The 18,688-nt window shown below is 44.6% G+C and overlaps 2 protein-coding genes across 2 annotated transcripts in view; one reads left to right on the top strand and one right to left on the bottom strand.

The window, feature by feature from the left end:
* The window catches only part of SYCP3 (synaptonemal complex protein 3), a 172,722-nt gene extending 166,997 nt beyond the window's left edge, over positions 1–5,725 (top strand). Inside the window, exons 8-9 of the mRNA XM_075344707.1 lie at positions 5,157–5,261; positions 5,391–5,725. Coding sequence (XP_075200822.1) covers positions 5,157–5,261; positions 5,391–5,444 — 159 coding nt within the window. The 3' untranslated portion in view covers positions 5,445–5,725. The remainder of the gene's footprint in view (positions 1–5,156; positions 5,262–5,390) is intronic.
* The window catches only part of CHPT1 (choline phosphotransferase 1), a 70,129-nt gene continuing 56,765 nt past the window's right edge, over positions 5,325–18,688 (bottom strand). The window contains exons 8-9 of the mRNA XM_075344706.1: positions 7,881–7,991; positions 5,325–5,470 (exon numbers count right to left, since the gene is read on the bottom strand). Coding sequence (XP_075200821.1) covers positions 5,426–5,470; positions 7,881–7,991 — 156 coding nt within the window. The 3' untranslated portion in view covers positions 5,325–5,425. The remainder of the gene's footprint in view (positions 5,471–7,880; positions 7,992–18,688) is intronic.

The raw sequence follows: 18,688 nt of genomic DNA, 5'->3' as shown, positions 1-18,688 counted from the left end.
AAAAATGTTGCTGTAGCAACAAATGTCTCACTTTTAGGCTATGTGGCCATGATCCAGCGACACGACGTCTAGTACACAGTGTCAGCCTCCTGCAGAGATGTGAGTGTTGTCCACGGGAGAACGCAGCTGCCCATGCCCACGATTTGGGTTCAGGCTGCTGTGGAGCTCTATGCTACCTGTAGAGAACACTCTTGTCTCCGCAGCATAAATTGACATGCTGAGGCTCGGGAAGCTGCCGCCACAGGTCGGTTTATGCTGCGGAGAAGAGAAGTACATTGGGCAAGCACATTGGGCATGGGATTTCTAAAAATCCTTCCACTGTGCTTCTACTGCACAATGCAGCGTTATGGACGCAGGGAAAACACTCTGCGCCCAAAACGCTGCAAATCCCGATTGTGAGCGCACAGCCTAAAATGCTACAATGGATGAATGGATAGATGTCAAACAAATATAACGTCCCACCCCCTGCATATTCTAAGCTGGCGCCCTTTAGTGCCTTTCATGTGGCACTAAAGGGTGCCTTGCCTTGTATTTAGCCCCCCAAAAAATTAATAATTAAAATAAACGACGTGGGGTCCCCCCTATTTTTGATAGCCAGCTAGGGTAAAGCAGACAGCTGTAGCCTGCAAACCACAGCTGACAGCTTCACCTTGGCTGGTGATCAATTTGGAGGGCTCCCCAGGCGTTTTTAAAAAAAAAGCAAAAACGTGGGGTCCCCCCAAATTAGATCACCAGCCAAGGTGAAGCAGACAGCTGGGGTCTGGTATTCTCAGGGTGGGAAGAGCCATGGTTATTGGACTCTTCCCAGCCTAAAAATAGCAGGCCGCAGCCGCCCCAGAAGTGGCGCATCCATTAGATGCGCCAATCCTGGCGCTTCGCTCCAGCTCATCCCGCGCCCTGGTGCGGTGGCAGACGGGGTAATATATGGGGTTGATACCAGCTGTAATGTCACCTGGCATCAAGCCCTGGGGTTAGTGATGTCACGGCATCTGAACAGATACCCGACATCACTAACCCAGTCAAGAAATAGAAAAAAATAAAGACAAAAAAAAAAATTTATTTGAAAAAAAACTCCCCGAAACATTCCTCTTTTACCAATTTATTGTAAATAAATAAATTTCGGTCGCTGTAATCCATTTTTGAGGTCCCACGCCGTCTCTGGATCTTCTAGAATATGGGGCCACGTTCAGGGAACGTATCCCCCATTTTCTGGAAGAGCAAGCTCTCCATGAGCAGTGTGGGTGCAGTAATCTGAGAATACTGCACTCACACTGCCCCGGTCCAACCTAGGGCAGAGTGACCTGCAGTAACCTCATTCTAGAATATGAGGGGCACGCTCACAGAACGTACCCCCCATTTTCTAGAACAGCAGGCTCTCCATGTGAGGAGTGTGTCTGCAGATTACTGCACTCACCCTCCCCCGGTCCACAGTGGAGCAGCCTACTGCAGCAGCGACGTCAGCGTCCCTGCTTGCAGGGATCCAGCTGACAGCCGCTGTCTGCGCATGCGCCGCCAGCATTCAAGAGAAGGAGGCGGCGTGATCGCGGGGCCGGAGCACCAGCAGCCAGGTAACGTATGACCGGGGGCTGGGGGGGGGTGACGGGGGGACCTGGGGACAACTTTCTGCCGCATGTGACGTGTCACATGCGGCAGAAAGAGTTGGATGAATGCGGCCGCCATTTTCCACGCTCCGGAGGGGAGAGGGGGGAGGCGGCTCTGGAGAACCGGAGGGGGCTCCGGGGACCAGAGATCTCCGGTGTACCGGAGGAGGGGTCAGGGGGAGGACATTTCCCTCCGATCTGAAATGTTTGATCATTTCAGATCGGAGGGAAATGAATGCAGAGCCGACGGCGGCGGCAGTTTTCAGCGCGCGTCGGCGCCATCTTGGATTTTCCGGAGGGGGGGTAGGGGTGGTGGGGGGACTCTCCGGTACCGGGGGCTTTGGGGGCACTAGAGGATTATATTTATTTCTCATCTGACATGTTTGATCACGTCAGATGAGAAATAAATCAATTTTACCGGCCATTTTTTTTTTTTTAATGTTGTCGCCGGTATACGGTGTATACCGGCGATCGCATTAACGGGGTCCAAAAAAAACACCCCGATTCATAATCTTGGGGGTCTCAGCTACCTCCGGTAGCTGAAACCCCCGAGATTTTTCGTCACTGTGGGGCGCTACAAGCTTTTTCCGGCCTGACGTCTCAAGACGTCGGAACAGAATAAGTACCCTGTTTTTCCGACGTCTTGAGACGTTAGGCCGTCGCTATGGGGTTAAAGCTTAGTGGGGGTTGACTAAGCATTCATCCCAGCCATTCCCTACCTAGGGTCTTCAGGGTCAAGTATCCTGCTGATGCATAGGTGCGGAACCTATCTAGAGTGGTTAGGGAAGCCAGGGTACAATGTTGGGTTTGGTCAGGGGTCACCATCTCAACCTTCTATAGACACAGGATTTCCCTTCCGCTTGGTACTTCCCTGTACTTCATGTGATGTTACTGTGATCGGATGTACTGTATGTGATGTTACTGCGATCGGGTGTGTGTTAGCAGAGGTATCCTGGACCCAATCTGTGTATGTGAGTGGAACAGCGAGGGAACTGACAGTGACGGAGAACACTGTAGGAGATCCCATCCACCATCGCCACCTGCCAGCTGGAGTCATTCGGGGTCTTGCGAGTATGATTGCGGGATGTGTCATCTCTCTTTTTGTGGGGGGGGGGGTGATGTGAGCTTTCTTTAATGAAGTGTTAAGCTGTATTTTTAACTGCTGTATGGACACTTCATTATTCAACAGCAACTAGGGCTCATTTTTGAGGCAGGGCTTATATTTAAGCCATACTCCAAAAAGGTCAATAATTCTCTCTAGGGCTTATTTTTGGGGGAATCATGGTAGCAGTTATTTGAATGTGGAGTTATATACCCTGCCCACAGCACTGGCCGCTTTCTTCCCATATACAGTGTACCCAGAAAGCTGTCAGTATTGGGGGAAGGGTTATACAGAGTTGATGAATATGCTGGACTACATGGCAGCATTGCCAAGTAGTCCTCTAATGATAATTTTCTGCTGATTGATCAGTGGTTTCATCAAAACTACACGAAGTAGCCCAGTAAGTGAAACACTGCTGGAATCAGGATCTCAGTCTCTACATTATGCTGCTCTCAGATTATGTGGCAAAAACCTGGTGACAGATTCCCTTAAATTGGTCTGACAGTATGAAAATTTAAAACAAGTGTAATCACAGCCTGTTGTTACTTTAACATAGTTCAGATATGATCGCTATTTTGCATCCACAATTTTAAGGTGAATCTGGCAATAAAGAATGACTTTTAAAACCAAGCACAGGCACTTTGCACACAGTGCACCTTTGATGTGGCCAAAAAGTTCAGTGCACTTTTCACCTACTTGTTTTTCATTATGGACAGATTTGACTTTACAGGAGCCAGAGAAGGGCAGAGGTATATGAAAAATAAGTAGGTGGCAATGGTCACTGGACTGCTTGGCCAAGCCATGGGTGCACCAAGCTTTTATGCTTGCTTGAATAGTGATTTTATTCTGACAATCTCTTAAAATGGTGTTTTTTCCATCTCTAAAAATGCAAATTTTGGTGGCTTTAAAATAAAATCCTCATCTCACTGATCCCCTGCCACTCCTCTTACAGTGCTGCCTGGATCCCCCACCAGTCTCCTTAAGTCTTGTTCTAGCGGAAGACTTGACTATTGCAGCCAAGTCAATTGACACAACAGTTATAAATGTATTGCGGTTTTCAGTGATTTTTTTTTTTGTAACAGTCTGTATTCTATTGTGGCAGTATGGAGAACAATCCCTGTTTTTGCCACAAGAACACGTGACAGCTGGAGCTAATTACTATCTGCAGAGGTGCCACATTGGTCGTTCATGTGGAAAATGATTGGCTATAGCGGTTATATTTCCAATACAGTGGTTAGAGGACAATTTGATAAGACAGGAATCCCCTTTTCATGATTAAAAAAATATGGCTGCTCTGCAGATCTACTCCATTCACTGTAACCCATTCCCGCAAATGGACGAAACTGTAAGTCCAGATTTCAAATGGTTTACTGTAATCGGGTATAGTTTTGTCCCAGGTATGGAAGAGGCATAGAAGTTCTGTTTATGCCATCTGCAGTAGCAGCCAGCTGTATTGCACAGCTAAGCTCCTGCTGCGCATGCTGGGACCTGAGCTAGCTTGAATCTCAGAACTTGAACCCATCGGATGAGTCTGTCAATAGTAATAGCAGCATGAAAGTAAATTGACAAAATGATCTCACTCGCTTGGTTAGCCAACTGTAACCCCTGCAGGGCAATCACAGGGTGCTAATGGTTGCTGTGACAGCACATTTGCCTTAAAATTACTTCTTTGTTATATACCTCAGATTATGACATCTCATCAGAAATAAAGTTTAATAGGATGTAAAATACCACAGAAAAGGGCGGCCATATTTATCAACACTAGGTCATACTACTAATGCAACATAGAAAGCAGTATTTGCAGAAAGGCCTTTATCATGAGTGAAACATGCTGCAGTATCCCTCCTTCCAAACACTCTAGAGAGCCCCATATTGCAGTATATCTCTTTCAGCCCCTTTGTACAGCCCGTTATTACAGTACCTCTCTCCTTTAGCCCCTCTATGTACAGCACCATCCTGCAGTACATCTCCCGTTTTATTTACACGCACACCACTGCTTCCTGGTATGAGCTCTCTGCACTGTAGTAAAGGAGGCTATGTCTCTTTCCCTGACATCATTCCTCAAAGAAGCAGCTCCATTCCAGACATGGAGAATATAAGTATGCTTGCTGGAAGCCAGCTGAGACTGCACTGCACATGATCAACCATAAGCACTAGGACAATGGCAACATGATGTTTAAAAGAGCCATAGGGCTGTACTGCTAATTGGGGCAAAGTTAACCTGAGTTATTATGTAGGCGCAAATGAGTAAATATGTGTGGATATTTGTTATAAGACCAAATTGTGATGTGGAGAATAACCTTAACATTCATGCAGACTTGTTGCTAATGTTTCAACGGAATTTTAGAAAACTAGTTTACTTATATCGGATTTGCTACGGATTTTCCATGCAGTTCACAGCAAATCCACCTCATAATGTGTACATATTTTTACTGCGGTTTCTTTTTTTTTAGAGCATTCATGATGTAGAAAAAAATAATGAAAACCTCTTAAACAGTGCTCAAAATGAGCTCAAGAAGGAAATGGCTATGCTACAAAAAAAAATATTGATGGACACTGTAAGTAAAGGTCAAATAATCATTTTGATATGACACATTGCTCACACTGATTTTTTTTTCCATAAAGCTTTATTATGAAAATATAAGTATAAAAATAGATTAACATAAGTGTCCTTTTTCTTCTGCCAGCAACAGCAAGAGATGGCAAGTGTTCGAAAGTCTCTTCAGTCAATGTTATTCTGATGGATCCCTGACGGAATAACTTGTACCTATGTAACATATAATATTAGAATTATCCACCAAATACACAATGCATTTTAAGGCATGATTTAGAAAGTTCCGTTTAGTTTATGTATCTAAAAATAGTGAAACGTTGTGTATATGTAAAAGCAAAAGTAGTCTACTATGTCTGGGTTTCTGCCTCCAGTAGGGGTATACTACCGAAAATAGTGCACATATCTGCATCACTGTAGTCAATGGTTCTATCGGCGCATATGTCCAAATCCCGTTTTGCGGGGGGGGGGGGGGGGGGGAAGGGGGTTCGGATGTAAGCCCCAACAGAACCACTGAATGGGGGACACAACACAGTGTGAAAGCACCCATAGGGTTTTATGAGAGTAAAAAAAAAAAAAAAAAAAAATGTTTCCCAGATAAACAGTGATGCTTTTGGCTTGTTTGATATTAAAGGGAACCTGTCACCAGATTTGGCCTCTATAATCTGCGGCCACCACTAATGGGCTCTTATATACAGCATTCTAACATGTTGTATATAAGAGCACAGGCCACTGTGTAGAACGTAAAAATCACTTTATAATACTCACCTAAGGGCGTTGCAGTGCAGACCGGTCGGATGGATCTCTCTGTTCTCCAGTACCGGCGCCTCATCTTTGTCCTCCTTCTGAAGCCTGGGTGCATGACGCGTCCTACGTCATCCACGCTAGTCGGCATTAAGGTCCCGTGCATGCACACTACAGTACTTTGATTTGCCCTGCTCAGGAAGAAGGAAGACAAAGATGGCCAAAAGAGGAGGCGCCGGTACCGAAGAACGGAGACACCCATCCGACCGGTCTGCACCACACCGCCCATTAGGTGAGTATTATAAAGTGTTTTTGACTTTCTACACAGCAGCCTGGGCTCTTATATACAGCATTACGAACATGCTGTATATAAGAGCCCATTGGTGTTGGCTGCAGGTTTTAGGCCAAATCTGGTGACAGACTCCCTTTAAAGTAAAAAAGGTCCTTTGCTGCAATACCAGACATAGCCACTGTCCAAAAGTGGCACTGTACTGGAGGGGTGGGAGGTAAAGTCAAACAGCTTTCTTTTTAACCTTATAATACCCCTTAATTTTATTACTGTAGTCTATACTTATGTATTTTCTGTGAAACATTAATAACTACTGCATATAAATATACCATCTGGTGCATCTAATTAGATATTTATTGATATTCTTCAGACTGACTATTTAACTAATTTAGCAGTTGTGTCTGTGGTTCCAATGACTAGTGAACATGTGAGTGTCAAATATTCTTAAAAATTAATAAAAAAAATTAAAAAAAGTATCCTTGCCTTTAATTAAGAAAAACCATATTGAGCATATTACTTTTACACAATGCATGTCCACTTCTTTGAATAATCCAAATCTGAGATTATTAAGTCACACATTTCATCATAAACATGTTAATCTGTTCGTGCACAATTTGAAGCAAAACACCGTACAGTATATTTAATAAAACATTTATTAACAATTCTGGCTAATAAACTTATTTTTTTGCTTTTCCTTTTGTAATGAAAATAAATTATTCAGCTCCACAAAGCCCACAGGTATGGACAGCACGAAGAGGTTTCATAAAAAGATCGTTTTCCAGTTTATTAATACTGTATAATTATTTCAGAACTTTGATTATATAAAAGAAAAAAAAAATTCTGTTGGTCCAGAAAAGATTTTAGGTCACACATAGGAATCTGGAATCCCCGAAAAAGAAAATTTCCAGAAAAGGAATTCGTTATTATGCCACTTCCTAAATAAATAAAATGGTTAAAACAAATTCCCTCTCACTATAAAATGCCCAAATTTAGAACTGCACATATGGAGGAGAAGAAACTTAATAATTTCACGGGACTGTCAAAATATTAAAAGCAATGAATTGAATAAAGAGCAAGTCCATTTGGATTCAACAAAATGGTACACTGAAACAGATTTTGGTATAAGGTTATGAATATCTTTTCCTCAATAACCAACAGCTATAGCCAATTGCAAAATGTATTCTGTGATTTACACAGTGCCATCAATATCTAAAATAATGGCAAACAAAAATCCACATTCCCAAAGCAAAAATAATCCACCATATTGGGTGCATTTGGTCACTGAAGCTGCAACCAATCTACACATGAGAGGTATTTACTATTTTTTTTTAACAATATATTCATCCTCTATATTGTTTAAGATGGATGTGGGAAAGCTAATTGTGCATATTTCCCAAAAAGATTAACTTTTAATTAAATTTTGCTTAATTAAACAGCACTACTTGTCAAGATATTAGACAATTAATATGCATCCCATTCATTCCTTATTTTTATGTTTAGTACTATAAACTCAGCATGCAATAATTATATTGCTCATTGTTTCTTTTCCTCCACTTGTTTTAGCAGTCAATCATTATGTTTTTGATTTTGAACCTGCTCTGCAGCTGGCATAGGAGGGATTCGGAAGACTGATATTCGCAGATGTGTTGCTATTTGTAGACAAACTCCTGTGCAGTATCTCAGCAATTCAAACAAAGAAATAGCCTAAAAAAGAAAGAAAATTAGTTCAGTTAAGTTCCATGTATGATTACAGTTTTCTGTAATGCACATTAATGTATTTTACAAATATATTACCTAACCAGAGTTCAGTCTTAAAAAATATACAATTAGACATATCACATAACATTTTTTCATTCTTTATGATACAATATTACTCATATTGCTATTATATAATCTTATTAAAAGTATATGTAGGTGGCAGAACCCGTGAAACTTAAGTGGTTAACTGCAATGTGCACTGTAGTTGTGATATTACCGCTGCAGCCAGTAAACAGACACAATAATGGTTGTAGAGTCGGCGCTGGGAATGGGAAGGGTGAGTAACAACTATGTTTATTTCATAGATATACAAGCCTTTGTAATAATAATAAACTTTGTTTGTGATATTTTCATGGAAAACCCCTTAAATGCATAAGGGACAGGACTTTGAAATTTTAGGTTAAGCTTTGTCTTTAAACTGTGTGTACACAATGCAGATTTGTCACACAACCTGAAGAATTTCCGGATGCCAGCAAAGTGAATGAGAATCCTGAAGTCTCATGCACACGTTGAGTTTTTTTCTTGCAGATTTGGTACAGATTTAAATGTGTAGCATATCAATTATTTCAGTATATTTGCTGCAGATTTACCCATACTAATGTATGGGAAAAATCTGCATCTAGTGTTTTTTTTTGACGCTGCGTTTCTCCTGTCAAAAAAATGCAGAAATTTAGGCTATGTGCACACAGTGCGTTATCACATTTGTTGATGCATTCTTGATGTATTCTTGAGTGTGACTATAGTTTTGTCAGGAAACACTGCATGCAAATGCTTATGCCAGCAAAGTCACTGAAAATTCTGAAGTTTTGTGCAAGTTTTTTCCCTTGCAGATTTGCAGCAGAAAAACTACAGCGTGTCAATGTTTTTAGCGTTTTTTCCACCCCAAATGCATGAAAAACACATGCAAAAATGCAATTGAAAACGCACAAAAAAAAAAACTTTTCCTGCCAAATGATGCAGATTTGGTGCAGAAATTTCTGCAACCAAATACTCAGCGTGCACACAAAGCCTAAAGGCCCTGTCACACACAGAGATAAATGTTTGGCAGATCTGTGGTTGCAGTGAAATTGTGGACAATCAGTTCCAGGTTTGTGGCTGTGTACAAATGGAACATTATGTCCATGATTTCACTGCAACCACAGATCTGCCAAAGATTTATCTCTGTGTGTGACAGGGCCTTAACGGTGCACAAGACCTCCATCATGTGTGTCTGGAGAATTTCTCAACATATACCTCAAATAGAAGGCTTCCCCGGTTTGCCACTGTATAGGCATACAATGCTCATATAACTAAGGATATATGCAGTATACTTTTTCTTAGTGGCACTAAAGAGTATATTGTAGCCTAACAGAACCAAAAAATACATTTTTGACCTCTTAAACGGAGGCCTCTAAATTAGGTTTGGAGTGTGTGCTGAAAGGTTTCCTGTCACTTGTGAAAAATATGCTCACAAAATGAAATGTAAATACAACCATGTGATGGCTACTAATAAAGATATAATCATCTTACAGGCCATCAATATAAAAACAAAAACAGAAATCATACAGATACACAAAGTCAGAGTTCTAAAATACAAAAAATGCATTACTAAGCTCTAGCAAATTGTGTCTAATAGTTCGGTCAATATCTGTACAGTGGAACCTTGCTTAACGAGAACAATCCGTTCTGGGACTGTGCTTGTTAATCAAGGTACTTGTTCAGCAGAGCAAGGTTTCCCATAGGAAATCATTGCAATGCTGACAATCCGTTCCACAACTTCTAAAATGTCCCATCCTGGTCCCCTATTCTATCATTCCACACACGTACAAACACGTACAAACTCACACAAACTCACATGCACGCGCACGCACATATTATATGCTCACCTTACCTTCCGTTCCATCGCCGGTCTGCTGGGACTTGCTGTTCTCTGGTACGGGGCCGGGCTGTGTATCGCGTTACCATAACGGCGAGGCAGGAACTTCCCGGCCAGAGCGCTGACGTCAAAGGCAGAGCCGCTTGCCTCTGATTGGCCAGCGCTCTGCCTTTCATTAGCGGTGACAGGAAGTTCCTCCCTCGTCGCTATGGATGCAGATACACAGCGTGGACTGGAGCGCAGCGGCGCACTACAGCACCCAGGAGGCCGGCGATGAAACGAAAGGTAAACAGATTATGTTATATTATATGCTCACCTTACCTTCCGTTCCATCGCAGGCCTCCTGGGTCTTTTAGTTCGCCGCGAGGACGTCGCAATGTACCCGGGAACTACAAGAACCATGAGGCCGGCGGTGGAACGGAAGGTAAGGTGAGCATAATACTGTATGTGTGTGCGTGCGTGTGTGTTTGTGCGTGCATGTGTGTGCTTGTGTGGACTGCAAGTGCGGGTCAGAGTGTGGTGGATGCATGAAACCGGAAGTGTGTGCAGTGAGAATTTTCGCTCGCACAGCAAAGCTTTCTCGTAAAGCGGGTTACAAATTTACAGAAAGCTTTGCTTGTTAAGCGATATTCTCGTTAAGTGGGTTACTCGTTAAGCGAGGTACCACTGTATCAGGAGAAGTTTGTATCTTTTTTTTATCAGTAGATGCTTGTAACAATGATTAACTTAATATTTTTGTTTTTCATTTCTCTTCATAATACCCTAATGTACCTAACATCAAACCCCAAATATACCTCATCTCAGTCTTTAAATGCAAGTGAAGATGCTCGCACCAAGATGAGATCAGAGCCAAGCCCAATTGGGCCCTTGGAAAACACAGCTCTACAGTGGGGAAAATATGTATTTGATAAACTGCAGATTTTGCAAGTTTTCTCACATACAAATTACAGACCTCTCCATTCTTTGTATCGTAGGTACACTTCAACTGTCATAGACAGAATTAAAAAAAAAATCCAAAAGATCAAATTCTATGATTTTTAAATTGTTAATTTGCATTTTATTGCATGAAATAAGTATTTGATCACCTACCAACCAGCAAGAATTCTGGCTCTCACAGACCTGTTACTTTTTCTATAAGAAGCCCTCCTACTCTGCACTCTTTATCTGTATTAATTGCACCTGTTTGAACTTTACTGTATAATAGACACCTGTCCACATAATCACACTCCAACCTATTCACCATGGCTAAGACCAAAGAGCTGTCCAAGGACACCAGGGACAATACTGTAGACCTGCACAAGGGATGGGCTACAGGACAATAGGCAAGAAGCTTGGTGAGAAGGCAACAACTGTTGTCGCAATTATTAGGAAATGGAAGAAACACAAGATGACTGTCAATCTTACTCGGTCTGGGGCTCCATACAAGGTTTCGCTACGAAAGGAAAGGATGATTCTGAGAAAGGTCAGGAATCAGCCCAGTACTACATGGGAAGACCAGGTCAATGGCCTGAAGAGAGCTAGGAACACATCTCAAAGATTACAGTTAGTAACACACTATGCAGTCATGGATTAAAATCCTGCAGGGAACGCAGGGTGCCCCTGCTCACTCCAGCAAATGTCCAGGCCTGTTTGAACTTTGCCAATGACCATCTGGATGATCCATGGGAGAAGTTCACGTGGTCAGATGAAACCAAAATAGAACTTTTTGGTATGAACTCCACTCGTCGTGTTTGGAGAAAGAAGTATGAGTACAACCCCAAGAACACCATCCCAACCCTGAAGTATGAGGGGTGGAAACATCATACTTTGGAAGTGCTTCTCTGCAAAGGGGAACAGGACGACTGCACCGTATTGAGGAGAGGATGGATGGGGTCATGTCTCACAAGATTTTGGCCAACAATCTCCTTCTCTCAGTAAAAGCATTGATGATGGGTCGTGGCTGGGTCATCCAGCATGACAATGACCCAAAACACACAGGCAGGGCAACTAAAGAGTGACTCTGTAAGAAGCATTTCAAGATCCTGGAGTGGCCTATTTAGTCTCCAGTTGTGATCCTAATACAAAATCTTTGGTGGGAGCTGAAACTCAATGCTCCCCAGCAACAGCTCTGACACCTGAAATATATGGAGAAGATCTGTTTGGAGGAGTGGGCCAAAATCCCTGCTGCATTATGTGCAAAGGTGGTCAAGAACTACAGGAAACGTCTGACCTCTGTAATTGCAAACAAAGATTTCTGTACCAAATGTTAAGTCCTGTTTTTCTATTGTATCAGATACTTAATTCATGCAATAAAATGGAAAGTAATTATTTAAAAATCACTGAGATTTTCTGGATTTTTGGGGGATTCTGTGTCACAGGTGCAGTGTACCTACCATAAAAAAAATTACAGACCTCAACATTCTTTGTAGGTGGGAAAACGTGCAAAATCGGCAGTGTATCAAATACTTTTTCCCCACTATATAAAAAAAAAATGAATGTTAACCACATATTTATTTTAAGAATGTACAAACTACAAGATCAGTATAAGAGGGCAGAATCACTTTCACTACACAATATACAGCAATTTGGACCAGCTGGCTCACTACACCCTCAGATTAATTTCTTGAGGGTTTGGTACTAAAATTGGGTCACTTGTGTTGGGTGTCTGCTGTTTTGGCTCCTCCGAGGCTCTGTAAATATGACATTGCACTCAAAATCTAGAACAGTCTTTCACAATCCCAACAGTGGTTACTGACGGGTTTCCGCATACTCTGGGAAAAAAAAATGCACAATAAATATTTGGGCCCATCTTCTCCTTTTACTCTAGGGAAAAAGATTTGAGGCTAAAGTAAAATTTTAATAGAACCTTTTTTTTTCCACTTTGCATTATTTCCTGTGAAGCACCAGTGAAGGGATAAAAAAAAAAAAAAAGTTCCTGAATGCGGTTTTGAATCATGTGAGGGGTGCAGTTTTTAAAATGGTGACTTGTTACAGGGTTTTCGGACATATAGGCTCCATAACGTCACTTCAAAAGTGAATTGGTCATTAAAAAAAATAGGTTTTGTAGATTTAGTTGTAAAATAAATAAAACATTACTGCTAGCTTTCAAATATTTTATAATCCTCACAAAAATGTGTTTGAAAATTGATGCTGATGTAAAGTTTCAAAATTCAAACTTTTTTTTGGGAGGAGGGGGGGCAAGTAGATTTTTTCAAATAAAGTTAGGTCGATATGATTTGCCTGTACCACAAACAAAATACAATGTGTCAAGAAAAACGACAGCTTGGGTAACTGACCAAACCGATACCAGTATACGAGGGGCTGCTGATAAGTCTTTGGCTTTGTGAACTTTTTTTGTTTCTATGGTAACGAATCACATAAAAGCCTTGTGTCTAATATATGTTTGCAAAATTTTGTGTTTGTTGCTTATGGCAACAGTGTTCTACACACTGGGAAAACAAAATGGCGGAGTCTAATGCGATATTCACAGCAACCAAGAGCAGAGCAGTGATAAAAAAAATTCTTGTTTCTGCAAGGAAAGTCCGCAAAAGATATTCATGGCGATATGTCAGTGCCCTTCATGTTCCATATCTAAGAACTGGGCTGACAAAACTAAAACTTGCCACTTCTGTACCAACGATGAGGAACGTCCTGGACGACCGAGGGTGGTTGTTATTCTGGAGATCGTTGATGCTGTTCACAACCTCATACTGGAGATTCAACGAATTTCAGCTAAAGCAATAGCAGACATCATGGGGATTTCCCGTGAATGAGTTTGTGTCATTATCCATGAACATTTGAATATGAGGAAGCTATCTGCAAAGTGGGTCCCCAAATGTTTGACAACAGATCAGAGAAGCGAGTGAAAACTTCCCGGTCCATTTGTCAGCGTTTCCGGACTGATAAGAACTTCCTGGATTGACTGGTCACTATGGATGAGACCTGGATTTATTTGTATGACCCTGAATACAAGGCGCAGTCAAAAGAGTGGAGGCACAGTGGTTCTCCTCGTCCAAAGAAGTTCAGGGTGCAAAAATTAGCCACTAAGGTGATAGGGTCTGTGTTCTGGGATAAGGAAGGTGTGCTGCCAGTGGACTACCTTCAAAAGGGTTCCACCATCAATGCAAGGTAATAAATTGAACTTTTGGACCAATTGAAGGCAACTCTGAAGGCCAAAAGGTGTGGCAAGCTGTCCAATGGAATCTTGTTCTTGCAAGACAACGCCTCTGCTCACACTACGCAAGCGTCCATGGCAAAACTGGCAAAGCTGGTTGACCACAAGATCTAGCTCCCTCTGACTATCATCTGTTTCCAAACCTGAAAAAACAGCTCAAGGGTACCAAATTTCACACCATTTCTGATGCCATGGCTGCTACGGAAGCCTGGTTTGAGGCACAACTAAAATCCTTCTTTTTGCTAGGCTTACAGAACTTGGAATACATACCAACAGGGCCGTATTTACCATTAAGCACCCGTCGTCCGGTGCCTGGGGCGGCAGGTTGCGGGGGGCGGCACCTTCTGGCAGAAAAAAAAAATAAAAAATTCCCCCCCCGGAGGGGGGAGAGGCGCACCTCCATTTATTTGTGTCCGCGCCAATTAAGACGCAAATGCAAACAAACTGCGGCCGCCAAGCACAGGGAGCTGATTGACCCCAGAACTGCCGGCGCCTGCACTTCCGGGGTTACAGGCGCGCGCCAATCAGCTCCTTCCTCTGTGCTGCGTCCTCTGCTGTGTGGACGTCACATGCAGAGCTCACAGCAGGACGCCGTGGACGCCGCCGCGGAGGAAGCCGGTGTCAGAAGAGGATACTCACGTGAGCCAGGAAGATGGCGGCGGGCACTGGATCAGGTAAGTGCTCGCAGAGCTGAAGATTCATAAGGAGCGTGGGGGTGTCTCTAATGCAGACCGGAGATCTGCACATGCGGGGGGGGGGCAGAGGCTGATACTGGGGGAAGGCTGGAGGGAGGCTGATACTGGGGGAAGGCTGGAGGGAGGCTGACACTGGGGGGAGGCTGAGACTGGGGCGAGGCTGATACTGGGGGGAGGCTGGAGGGAGGCTGATACTGGGGGGAGGCTGGAGGGAGGCAGAGGCTGATACTGGGGGGAGGCTGGAGGGAGGCTGATACTGGGGGGAGGCTGAAGGGAGGCAGAGGCTGATACTGGGGGGGAGGCTGGAGGGAGGCAGAGGCTGATACTGGGGGGAGGCTGGAGGGAGGCAGAGGCTGATACTGGGGGGAGGCTGGAGGGAGGCAGAGGCTGAGACTGGGGGGAGGCAGAGGCTGAGACTGGGGGGAGGCTGGAGGGAGGCAGCGGCTGAGACTGGGGGGAGGCTGGAGGGAGGCAGAGGCTGAGACTGGAGGGAGGCTGAGACTGGAGGGAGGCTGAGACTGGAGGGAGGCTGAGACTGGAGGGAGGCTGAGACTGGAGGGAGGCTGAGGCTGAGACTGGGGGGAGGCTGAGGCTGAGACTGGGGGGAGGCTGGAGGGAGGCTGAGGCTGAGACTGGGGGGAGGCTGAGACTGGGGCTGAGACTGGGGGGAGGCTGAGGCTGGGGGGAGGCTGAGGCGGAGACTGGGGGGAGGCTGAGGCGGAGACTGGGGGGAGGCTGAGGCGGAGACTGGGGGGAGGCTGAGGCGGAGACTGGGGGGAGGCTGAGGCGGAGACTGGAGGGAGGCTGAGAGGCTGGGCCTAAACCTGCAATATTAGTAAAAATGTATATGGTTTAAGAAATATATTTATTTAGTTGTAAAATTTTGGTTTGATTTTTGCAAAAACTTCCTTAAAAACTACCTTTTTCAGCTGTCCAAAGTCTATTCACATTTCCATCAATGTCAATGAGAATGAGGCTATGTGCACACGGTGCGTTTTTCTCGGCGTTTTTGCGCGTTTTTCGGGTGCGTTTTTGGCCTCAAAACTGCATGACTTTGCTTCCCCAGCAAAGTCTATGAGTTTTCATTTTTGCTGTCCCCACACAGCGTTTTTTTTTCAGCTGCGTTTTTGTGGTGACCACAAAAACGCAGCATGTCAATTATTCCCGCGTTTTTCACTGCGCTTTTCATCCATTGAGTTCAATGGGATGTTGAAAGACGCAATGAGAAACGCAAATAGCTGCGTTTTGGTGCGTTTCTAAGACCAAAAACGCAGCTATAAGCGCAGGAGGTGGGTAGTAAAGTGACGTGTACAGGAAGAGGATTCCTTCTGTCAGTATAGACAGAGGCGTGAATCCTCCCGGTACCGTCACCGCCGCGTCCATCTCCCGTCCTGTGCATGTATGCTGCCGTGCGGCGCCATGTACAGGCAGGAGGTGGAAGCGGCTGCGAGAACAAAAGTTAACAGTAGAATAAAAAAAAAAAAAGTTATACTCACCTGTCTGCAGCCTCGCGGTGCCATGCCCGCTCCCAGCTCCTGTCACGGTATCGCCGCTCCCGCTCCGGCTGTGTGCAGTCTCCCCGGGGCAGGACCTTGCTTGCAGGACCTGGCGATGGATCACCTGATGCAGTCACCTGACGCATCAGCTGATCGAGTCTCGGGCTGACGCGGGCGCCCGGCCGGTATCAGCGGATGCGTCAGGAGACTTCATCCCTGATTACCGGCAGCTGCTGCAGCGATCGGACGGGATCAGACTCCCGCCCCATCGCTCCGGGAGCTGCCGGTAATCGGTAATCAGCACATAAGTGAGTATTATTTTTTTTTTTTTTCTACTGATGCATCAGCTGATTGTATAATCGGCTTTTATACAATCAGCTGATGTGTGATGGGATTCACATCCTTTATCCTGACACATCATCTGATCGCTTTGCCTTCCAGCAAACCGATCAGATGATATTGGATCCGGATTGGACTGCGCGGGACCCTGACCCAGGATTACTGCGGAGGGGGGTTTATTTCAATAAAGATGGAGTCACTAATTGTGTTGTGTTTTATTTCTAATAAAAATATTTTTCTGTGTTGTGTTTTTTTTTTATCTTTACTAGAAATTCATGGTGGCCATGTCTAATATTGGCGTGACACCATGAATTTCGGGCTTAGGGCTAGCTGATAATATACAGCTAGCCCTAACTCCATTATTACCTGGCTAGCCACCCGGCATCAGGGCAGCCGGAAGAGTTGGATACAGCACCAGAAGATGGCGCTTCTATGAAAGCGCCATTTTCTGGGGTGGCTGCGGGACTGCAATTCACAGCGGGGGTGCCCAGAAAGCATGGGCACCCTGCACTGTGGATTCCAATCCCCAGCTGCCTAGTTGTACCCGGCTGGACTGAAAAATGGGGCGAAGCTCACGTCATTTTTTTTTAAAATTATTTCATGAAATTCATGAAATAATTTAAAAAAAAAGGGCTTCCCTATATTTTTGGTTCCCAGCCGGGTACAAATAGGCAGCTGGGGGTTGGGGGCAGCCCGTACCTGCCTGCTGTACCCGGCTAGCATACAAAAATATGGCGAAGCCCACGTCATTTTTTTTTTTTGGGGGGGCAGAGAAATCCTGCATACAGTCCTGGAAGGAGGATGCTGAGCCTTGTAGTTCGACAGCTGCTGTCTGCTCTCCTGCATACACTATTGGATGGAGGATGCTGAGCCTTGTAGTTCGACAGCTGCTGTCTGCTGTCCTGCATACACTATTGGATCGAGGATGCTGAGCCTTGTGGTTCTGCAGCTGTCTGCTCTTCTGCATACACTAGTGGAGAATGAAGAACACATTGAAGAAGGAAATGACATCAGACCTTTTTTTTTTGTTCACTGATAAAAAACGCATAAGGACGCAGTGAGCAAAAACGCAGCAAAACGCAGCAAAAAAACGCACCAAATCGCGGCAAAACGCGTGCGTTTTTTGCCGCGTTTTTTCGACGCAGGTGCGTTTTTGTGCGTTTTTAGCGGCCAAAAACGCAGCGTCAAAAAAACGCAGCGTGTGCACATAGCCTGAGAGTTCTGAAGATAAAAGGCATACAATTTGTTAGATGTTCATGGTGGATAATTCACTGCACAGGTGATTTTAACCTGTATGTGCTTGCTAATCCACTTATCAGTTCTTGTGCACATAAAGAGCTAAATCGGTTTAGAGATAACGATCCTCCTATATTCACAGACATCCCTGCACTCCCAGTAAATCCAGTTCAGATAACCCCGAGTAAGGGGTGCTTCACACACAGCGAGATCCCTACTGAGATCGCTGCTGAGTCACGGTTTTTGTGACCTCATTAGCGATCTCGCTGTGTGTGACACTCAGCAGTGATCTGGCCCCTGCTGTGAGATCGCTGCTCACAGTGCTGGTTCGTTTTTTTATTGTTGCTCTCCTGCTGATAAGCACACATCGCTGTGTGTGACAGGGAGAGCAACAATCCTGAATGTGCAGGGAGCAGGAGCAGGCGTCTGACAGCCTGCGGTAAGCTGTAACCAAGGTAAACATCGGGTAACCAAGATGGTTACCCGATATTTACCTTCGTTACCAGCCTCCGTAGCTCTCACGCTGCCAGTGCCGGCTCCTGCTCCCTGCACACACTAAGCGGTGTGCGCTGTTAACTAATGTAAACATCGGGTAACCCGATGTTTACCTTAGTTACCAGTGTCCGCAGCTTCCAGACGCCGGCTCCGTGCAAGCGCAGCGTCGCTTGCACGTCGCTGGGGGCTGGTCACTGGTGAGATCTGCTGTTTGACAGCTCACCAGCGACCAAGTAGCGATGCAGCAGCGAACCTGACCAGGTCAGATCGCTGGTCGGATCGCTGCTGCATCGCTAAAGTGTGAAGGTACCCTAAGCTAGGGATGCCACAATACACCAAGCACCCGTGGCAGGTGTTTGGTGCAAGTTACCTGG

The sequence above is a fragment of the Anomaloglossus baeobatrachus genome, chromosome 4 (genome assembly GCF_048569485.1).
Source record: "Anomaloglossus baeobatrachus isolate aAnoBae1 chromosome 4, aAnoBae1.hap1, whole genome shotgun sequence".
Classification (NCBI taxonomy): Eukaryota; Metazoa; Chordata; class Amphibia; order Anura; family Aromobatidae; genus Anomaloglossus; species Anomaloglossus baeobatrachus.
Note: the sequence above shows the minus strand (reverse complement) of the source record. Positions and strands in the feature narration are given on the sequence as shown.